Source organism: Elephantulus edwardii, unplaced genomic scaffold (genome assembly GCF_000299155.1).
Source record: "Elephantulus edwardii isolate Elephantulus edwardi_28Jun2011 unplaced genomic scaffold, EleEdw1.0 scaffold00015, whole genome shotgun sequence".
NCBI lineage: Eukaryota > Metazoa > Chordata > Mammalia > Macroscelidea > Macroscelididae > Elephantulus > Elephantulus edwardii.
The window spans coordinates 24,871,986-24,881,179 of record NW_006399765.1 but is presented as its reverse complement, the minus strand read 5'-3'; the positions used below and the strand labels follow the sequence as shown (position 1 = coordinate 24,881,179).

Here is a 9,194-nt window from a genome sequence, read left to right as displayed (position 1 = left end):
AACATGCCCAAAGTATGTCAGATGGAGTCTGAGCCAGTGGAAAAGTTGTTGTTGTTGTTGTTGTTGTTGTTGTTGTTGGTAGGTGCTGTCAAGTCAGCTACTACTCGTAGCAACTCTATACCTTGACCCGCACCATCCTTGCAACCTCTGCTATGCCTGCTCCCACTGCAGCAGTCACTCTGTTGGTCCCTCTTGTTAAGAGTCCTGTCCCTTTCCCAGCACGCTGTCTTTTTTCAAGGACTAGTCCCGCCTGACAACATGCCTAAAGTATGTGAGGAAAGTTTGACCATCTTTACCATTAAATAGTACCCTGGTTACACTTCCTTTAAGATGGACTTATTTGTTCTGTTTGTTGTTGGTTTTGTTGTTATGTACCATCGAGTTGCAACTGACCCTCCAGCAGGTTTTCAGTGGCAGTTAATTGCACGCGAGGAGATTGCCCATTATTCTCCCATGGAGCAGCTAGTGGATTCGAACTGTGTGCCTTTGTGTTTGCAGTGTGGCTTCTTGCCGCTAGGCCACCAGTGCTCCCCTACTTTGTTCTTTTAGCAGTGGAGAAAATAGAAACATCCCAGTGAATTGCTTCATTTTTTTCCCCTTGTAAAATCTTACCTAAAAAAAAAAACAAATAGGAAAATCCTAATGTTAACAGTGATTCTTTCTGGCTAGAGTATTTAAATTGCTTAATTTTTTTTCTCATCTAGTTTTGTTTTCTTTTTTTTTTTAACTCTAGTTTTCCGTACAGAGTATATAGTGGTCTGTAAGTGTTTTCACCATTTGGATGAAGGATGGATACAGTACGTGGTTTGAAGGTCCCCTGTGGCAGAAGGTGTTCCGCAGGTTGTCAACACTTCTCCGTCCGCATCCCAGCTGCCTTCACGAGAAAGCTGTCAAAAGGCTTTGGGCACAAAAAGCTTTCACTTTGAAAAAAAAAATGCTGCTAAAGCTGAAATAGACAAAAAGAGACAGGATATATCCAGACTCATGGTCACGTGCAAATACCAGATAGAAGTGACATTTCATAAGTGGATGAGCACTAGATCAGCTGTTAGGACAAAGGTTATAGCCCTTCATCTCACTATTTACAAATTCCAAACCTATTAAATTAGCTAAATGTGACCATGTTAGGAGTAAAAGAATGGAGGAAGCAAAGAACAAGAGGATGAATACAGCGTGAGCGTACAGACAAATAGCCAATCAGCAACAAGCACAAAGGTGCATTAACTATGACTAAGTCAGTGTTAAAGCCTAGGTTTAACAAGACAACATTTTTCTCAAAAGTACTTTCAACAAGTGACCCAGAAATAGAAATGTGCAGCACAGGACAGAATATTGAGCCCTTACAGGGGACTTCTGCAGATAAAGACACCCAGCCTCCACGGAAGAGGCTATGAGCAAGCAACTCAACTGATGGAGATACTCATGTTCACAGGAAAAGCCCACAAACAGTGAATTACAAATTAAACACACACACACACACACTGTGTTTTCCATGCCAGGCTAGCCGAGAAGCCCTGTGTTTTGAAAGTGGATCACAGAACCCCATATGCAGCACCTGTTACCATCCCCACACCTTACCGCCACACTCCCTGTTGAGAGAGATCTGGTTCATGTCAGAAAGCAGACCAGAAATAGAGATGTAGGAATAAGGAAGACATAGGCATTTGTAGCAAGTTGGTAAGTAGCAAACCCACTAATATCAAGTCAGTTCCTTCTCCTAGATCAGGATTCTTCTAGAGTCTTTGATCAAAATGCAAAAGTTTATGGTAATGGTAGCCATTTTTGTTTTAAAGAAATTGTCCCCTGTCTGTATTTATGAATGATACTGCCTAGTGACAAGCAGTAAGCCTGAAGGCATGCAGTTTGAGGCCACCAGCTGTTCCCCAGGAGAAGGATGGGCAGTCTCCTCCTGTATGATTAACTGGCTCTGAAAATTCACCAAAGAGTCCGCTATGGGTGTGTTCCAACTCGATGGTACACACTATTAACAATGTATTTAGAAAAAATCTTAGTATCCTATTTTGTATTCATTTGTTGTTACCTGAGTTCATGTGTTGTAAATCTGTTGCAACAAGAGGTAAAGGATTAGTTGAATGCCGTTTCCTGTCTTTGCATTAAATATAGAACTTGTTTATGGTGGTGTTTCAGCTATGGAGTGTGTGATAAATGCAATCTCGTGGTTGTTAAATCTGCTTTTCTCACATCACCATCCACAAGGGGGCAGTCACAGCTCTGTGCATGTCACCCTCCTTCCAGGACCCAATGGTAGAGAGCATCCTCTATCTGGAACCCACCAGAGAAAGGCGTTTTTGACCTTTCCGTGGTTCAAATGTGGTACTCTGAGTCAACTGTCAAACAGCTTTATTTTCTCTTCTCACTTAATGCAATTTCAAGTACCAGATTCCATTACAATTTCTGTAGCACTTCAAAGCTGTTAACATTTTTGCTGGCATCCAGGACTATCTGGGAAGTTTGGGGCTAATCTTCACATTGTTGCCGTGTACTGTCAAGTCAGACTGACCCATTGCTGACCCACTAGCGGGCTTTCAGAGGCCGTTAATCACATGGGAAGAGATTGCCCATTCTTCCCTAGAGGAGCAGATGGTGGATTCGAACTCATGCCTTTGGGATTGCAGTGCAGCTTCCTACCACTAGGCCATCAGAGCTCTCTGATCTTTGAGAGCGATGCATTTTCTTCAGAGAAGCTTTACGATTTGCAACTCTGGTGTTATAGAGGTTAAATCATCCTCTTGATAAATCATCTTAAGATTCCCCCCTCTCTCTCTCCCCTGTATTAGAAAATAATTGTTTTTTCGGGGGTAAGACTGAGAAAAACTGGATAAATTGTGTATACTGCACTGAAACAGCTGAGGGACTGAGTGATTTAAAAGCGATGTATGATAGGGTATTATGGTTATCACAAGAGTCCACAATTAAGGTTGCATAGTGGAATGTACTTGGGGCGGTGGGAGGGGTGCAGAAGATTGTGTACCAGGGAGGGAGTCTTTCTTTTACTTTTAAAAGAGAGGAGCGAACTAGAAGGAGGGGGGAGGGCTGGGCGGGTAGAGATGTGCAGCAATGAATGAATGGAAATCCAAATTCTCTGTAAATCATTAAAATTATTTTTTTTAAAAAAAAAGAAAATAATTGTTTTTTCCTCTTCTAAAACATCCAGATGGCCTTGGTGTCTTAACTGGTTTCATCTTTTCTGGATTAGTTGTTTTGCTGCTGCATTAACAAATTATCACAAATTTGGTTTATAAATGTCATTAATTGAATTGTGGATACCCCCCCAAAAAAAATTCATATCAACTTTGCTAGTCTCTTATCGTAACCTCTATGATATTAGGGAGCTCTGGTGGCCTAGTGGTGAGAATCTGTTCTGCAATCCTAAAGGTATGTGGTTCAAATCCACCATCTTCCAGTCAGTCTCCTCCCTTGCAATTAAATGCATCTGAAAACCCTCTGCAGGATCAGCTTTTATGACACCAGATTGGGTTAGAAGTAGTTATGTGATGTAATCATCCCTTATGATGTAATCTGAGATAAAGTCAGCCAATCTCCTGGAAAGGGATTAGGGAGGGATCCACACCCTTAAATCTGGTCACAACCCAATGTAACCGGAGTTGTTCTAGGGTGTGGCCTGTATCATCTTTTGTCCAGCAAGTGCTAAAAGGTGACAAAAGCAGGTAGTGACAAGGTAACTGACCAAAAAAGAGTGGCTTGTGTCCTTTAGATAACAGTGCTTGGGCTGAAAAACTCCCTGGCCTGAGAGAAACGGAGACAGACCTAGAGCTCACACCTGGAATGCATACTTCCAGCCTCCTAATGAACTGTGAGAAAGTAAACTTGCTAAAGCCATCTTCTTACGAGATCTCTGCTATCGCACACTAGGTATCTGTTGTCTGTTATCGTATGGTGTTTTCCAATTTATATACATACATAACATGTATTTATACACATACATGTTATATAGATAGATAGATATATTTATATATATATATAAATTGTTAGGTGCCATTGAGTTGGCAATAGCCCATAGCCATCCCTCTGGACAAGGGATCTGTATTCTGCCCAATCCTGTGCCATCCCCAGCACCCCTGGTGCCCTTGCACCCATTGTTACAGTCTCTGTGTCAGTCTCTCTCATTAAGAGCCTTTCCTCTCTTTCACTAGTCCCTCTACCTTTCCAAACACCAAGTCCTTTTCCAAGGACTGGGCTCTACTAACAACATGGCCCAAATATGTGAGATGAAGTTTCACTCTCCTTACCTGCAAGAGAAAGTGCAGCTAAGGGGCTCCTAAGACATACAGTTTGTTCTTTGGGCTGCCAATGAGATACTCTCTCCATACTCTCTCCAACACCATAACTCAGAGGCATTGATAAAGTCTGTCATTCTTAGTCATCGTCCAACTTTCATGTGCATAACAAGTAATTGAAAAGACTGGCTTGGATCAGATGCACCTTAATCTTTAAACTGACATCATTGCTCTTTGACACCTTAGAGAGGTCTTTGACAGCAAATTTTTCCAATACAGTATGTCTCTTAATTTCTTGACTGCTGTTACCAATTATACTGATTGTGGATCCAAGTAAGATAAAGTCATTGACAACTTCAATCTTTTCTCCGTCTCTCACAGTGTTGCCTATTAGCCCAGTGGTGAGGGTTTTTGTTTTGATATTAAGATATAATCCATATTGAAGTCTGTAGTCTTTGATCTTCTACAGCAAGTGTTTCATATCTACTTCACTTTCACAAGCAAAGTTTATAAACATGGGGTCTGGAAATCCCAATAGAAGGTCATAACCAGTGTTTTTATGTTTCTAGAAATATGAATTTGCTTTCTTATGATTTTGGGAATCAGATGCACCAAATGGACCTTACTGAGCTCAAACCAAGATGTCACAGGGCTGTGTCCTTCTAGAGGGGAATCTACTTTCTAACCTTTTGCATCTTCTAGAGATGGACTGCATTCCTTGACTCCGACCTCTCTTTCTCCACTATTAGAGGCATCAGTCTCAGGCTTATTTGATCTTAAGTGCCCTCTGTGCTCTCCTGACTCCCTCTTCCACTAGTAGGGACCCTTTGGCTCAGACTTGACCGTGTCTCAATGTCAGTTGATTAGCAACTTGAACTCTGACTAAAATCTTTAATTCTTTTGTCATTCACCCTAACATATCCCCATGTTCTGAGGAGGAAGACATGGGCATAGTGCTGTTGTTATGTACTGTCGAGTCTGAACCAACCCATAGCTGACCCTCTACCAGGTTTTCCGAGGCAGGAAATCACATAGGAAGAGATTGACTATCTCTCTCCCATGGAGCGAGCAGCTGGTGGATTTGAACTGCTTATCTGTGTAGGCAGTGCAGTTCCTTACCACCAAGCCACCAGAGATTGTACATCTATTTAATTACCTGCTGTCAAAGTCTCGAGTGTGTTTCCACTGCTCTGGCTTTCCCCAGACATTTGGTTATAGAGGAAGTACATTTTTATGGGGACACGACTGGCCTGCAGTGGTCATAGGAGAAGGACAGCCTCCATCATGTGGCTGGGTGAAGATGTTGAGGCTCTCTGGGTTTGGAGTGGTCTCTAGCTACAGGGTTCTCTAGTGTCATTTTTCTGGTCTGACTTCCTCAACTTTCTGGAAGCAGCCATCATCCCTTCACAGACATCCATGAGATTAATAGTCAAAGCTACTGTTCTCTATGCGGTTCTTGAGCCAGTGAGTGGGATTGTGGATATAAGGATTTCTGTAGCCTCTCCCATTTTCCCTGAGTTCCCTCCTTCACTCTGGTTTTTCTCTCATCTTAAGCATTGTTGAGAGTTTTTGAGCCATCATCATCATCCCTTCTTGATTCCCAGTGTGCTCATGGAGACCTCAGCATCTTCCTGTCTCTGGGTGTTTGGACACAAGGAGGCAAAAGCTTCATGCCCAGGCTGCCATCTCAGTCAAACGTCTGTGCTGCCACCGTAATAATGGAAACCCTTGACCTTGACTCTTCGTGTGTTTTCAGGGGACAAGCCACACAAGTGTGAGTTCTGCAACAAGTGCTTCAGCCGGAAGGACAACCTGGCCATGCACATGCGATGCCACACCAGCGTGAAGCCCCACAAGTGTCACCTCTGTGACTATGCTGCTGTGGACAGCAGCAGCCTCAAGAAGCACTTGCGGATCCATTCAGACGAGCGGCCGTACAAGTGCCAGCTCTGTCCCTACGCCAGCCGTAACTCCAGCCAGCTCACCGTCCACCTCCGCTCCCACACGGGTAAGCCTCCTGTCCTTTTTCACGTAACACCCCAGAAAACTAATTTCTTTTAGTGTAAGTAAGCACACGTGGAATTTGTGTGATGGTTGTGAGGTGTGAAGAGCTTTGGTGCTGCATTGGGTTAAGCTTTGGACTGCACATGGAAAGGTTGACAGTTCAAACCACCAGCCACTTTTCAGAAGAAAGAGGAAGCAGGCTGCTGACATAAAGATTGGTAACTTTGGGGAAGCTCTGGTGGCCTAGTGGCAAGAAGCTGCACTGCAATCCCAGAGATATGTGGTTTGAATCCACCGGATACTCTGCCGGAAAAGGAGGGACAATCTCCTCCTGTACCTGTCGGATCTGATTTGACAGTACACACACACACACAAAATTTAAAAAAAAAAAGATTGGTAACTTCGGAAACCCTGTGAGACAGTTACATTCTGTTCTATAAGGTTACTGTGAGTTAGGATTTTTTAGTAGGGAAAGTGTCTGGTTTTTCTGTTGCTAGGACATGTTACTTTCTTTCCTCCCCACTACCGGCACTCTGCAGGCCTCAACTCCCAGTAATTTGAGAGCAAAAGTAGCTATAACCAACTTTAGTTTCAGAATACATGCCAACTCATCATTGTTACTTTCATTAAAATATGCAACTCTAACAGCTGTGTTCTATAACTTAACTATATAGAGTGCAGCCAGAGAGAATTAGTACTTAAGACTGCAGTTAAGAAGTAAAGAAGGGATGTATCTCAAATAAGAGTCTGAGATAGAAGCTGGATGTTTCCATAAACTAAATTGATCTCTGTACAGTTTAATTCAGAAGGATGTTGCAAAACCTGTTAGAATGCAGTCAGGATTGTAAGGGGCTCTGATGGCCTAGTGAAGAGTGTGGTACACTATTAGTAATAAACTTCTAGAAGTTAGAGTTTGCAGATAATTAGTTTCATTCTCTCATGAGAGCTAATTGAAATAAGTTTAAAATATACCTTTAGGAGAACACAGAAGAACCAAGGTACAGGAACATGGGAGGTGTAAGTTCATAAGCAGATGAGAATTTTCACTGAATGTGATAAAAATAGCAAACAGATAGGCGTGTGCTGGCATTTGAAATTGATAGGTGGGGTAAGATGCTGTGTTTATCAGAGAAATGGGAGAAGGCCAGATGAGAGAACCGTCTTTTCCAGCAAACCTCTGGCTGGCCTGAAGCTCTGATCTTAGAAAACTCTCTGGCGAGGCCACAGAGCTCAGGGGAGAAAACTTACAAGCAAAGGAGGCCAATATACGCCCAATGGAAGGTGAAGCCTGTGACACCAGTCCACTCTTCCTGCAGCTATGAGGTCACTTAAACATTCTCAGTCATTTAAGGGGAAATGAGTAACTTAAATGGGCCAGGTCTTGTAAATCACTGATCTTGGAGGTAAGTGTGTGTTATTTGAGTAATAAAAAAGAATTCTTAGATTTTAATTATCATCCACCAACCCTGGCAAACATGTTACATCTAGGTAACTTTGTATGGAAAGTTAATGAGAACAGAAAATTAAATCAGGGTTCCTGGAACATAGAGTTAAAGAAATTCCGCAGAGATTGGAGGGGGGTCGGCATGGGATTAGGGAACTAAGGAAGAGTAAGAAGCTAGAAATCTGGTTTCTGACTAAATTTTGCAAAGAAAAACATAAATGAGAGACTCAAATGAGGAATGGGTACCTCCCAAATATGTGGACCACGTGTTTTCAAAGTTGAAGGATTTATGAGATGCCAAGCAGGTTGAAGGGAGCAAGCAGGGGAGACTGGTCATTCTCAATCATTGGTTGTTCAGCTTGTAGGAGACAGTGGGAAAGTGCCCTCAAACTTGGGAAATGAGGTTGCACTTGGAATTCTATACCCAGCCGAACTGTCTCAAGTGTGAGGGCAGAATTCACAAAGCTAGGCTTCCTCCCAAGACTTTACTCACAGCCACGATAGCAGTGCAAGTTATTGGAGGATGAACTCTTCCAGTGTACCGAGAAAAAGTTTGGAATGAGATATCTGGTATATGACTACATGAGTACCCAAATATAGCTGAGATTGCAATAAAAGGAAATATAGGGATAATGCTTATATGGAAAGTGTAAAAGAAGAAATCGAGCAGGTCCAGAATTCAGAAAATTAATAAGAAGTTCCACATAAAGGCTATGAAACAAGAGGCCTCATGACTTTGAGATGATTTTGTTGTTGTGTACTGTGGAGTCAGAACCCCCGTAGTTGACTCTTCAGCAGGTTTTCAGAGGCAGTTTAATCTCATGGGAAGAAAGTGCCCATCTTTCTCCCGTGGAGTAGCTGGTGGATTTGAACTGCATGCCTTTGGGATTGCAGCGCAGATTCTTACCTCGAGACCACCAGTTTCCTCATGAAATGTAGGATCCAGTAAAAATGTGGCATAAAATAAGCATTTGAGAGAAATCAATTAGCAAATGCTGAGGACACTATCAAACAGTCCAGGGCTGATAGTGAACCCTCAGGGAGGTCACTTATGGAAACCACTTTAGCCCACATAATACCATATGCCCAGTCACCATGTTAGGGCTCTGGTGGGGCAGTGGTTAAATGCTCAGAAGTTAACGAAAATGTTGACAGTTTGGATGGACTAGTTACTCAGTGGTGAAGAAGGACCTTCAGTCTACTCCCATGAAGGTCATAGCCTTAGAAACGTTTCCCTGTGGCAATTCTTCTCTACTGTCTGGCCACTATGAGTCGGAGTCAAGGCAGTGACACATAGCAACAACGACAGTCATAAATTATTTGTGGTTTGATTCCAAAGTTAAAATTAACTAGATAAGGTGGATTGATTCGGTGACTGGGATAATTGGATTGGGAGTGTCAGAGACAGTGCAATTGGCACAGGACAGAGCAGAGTTTAGGGCTGTTGTACATAGGGTCGCTATGAGTCGCAAGCGACTCGACGGCAC

At 42.7% G+C, this 9,194-nt stretch overlaps 1 protein-coding gene across 1 annotated transcript in view; it reads left to right on the top strand.

Annotated features, from left to right (window-relative positions):
* Positions 1-9,194, top strand: part of LOC102873163 (zinc finger protein 64 homolog, isoforms 3 and 4-like) — a 26,958-nt gene that overhangs the window by 15,737 nt on the left and 2,027 nt on the right. The window contains exon 5 of the mRNA XM_006881756.1: positions 6,016-6,267. Within this exon, the coding sequence (XP_006881818.1) occupies positions 6,016-6,267 (252 nt within the window). The remainder of the gene's footprint in view (positions 1-6,015; positions 6,268-9,194) is intronic.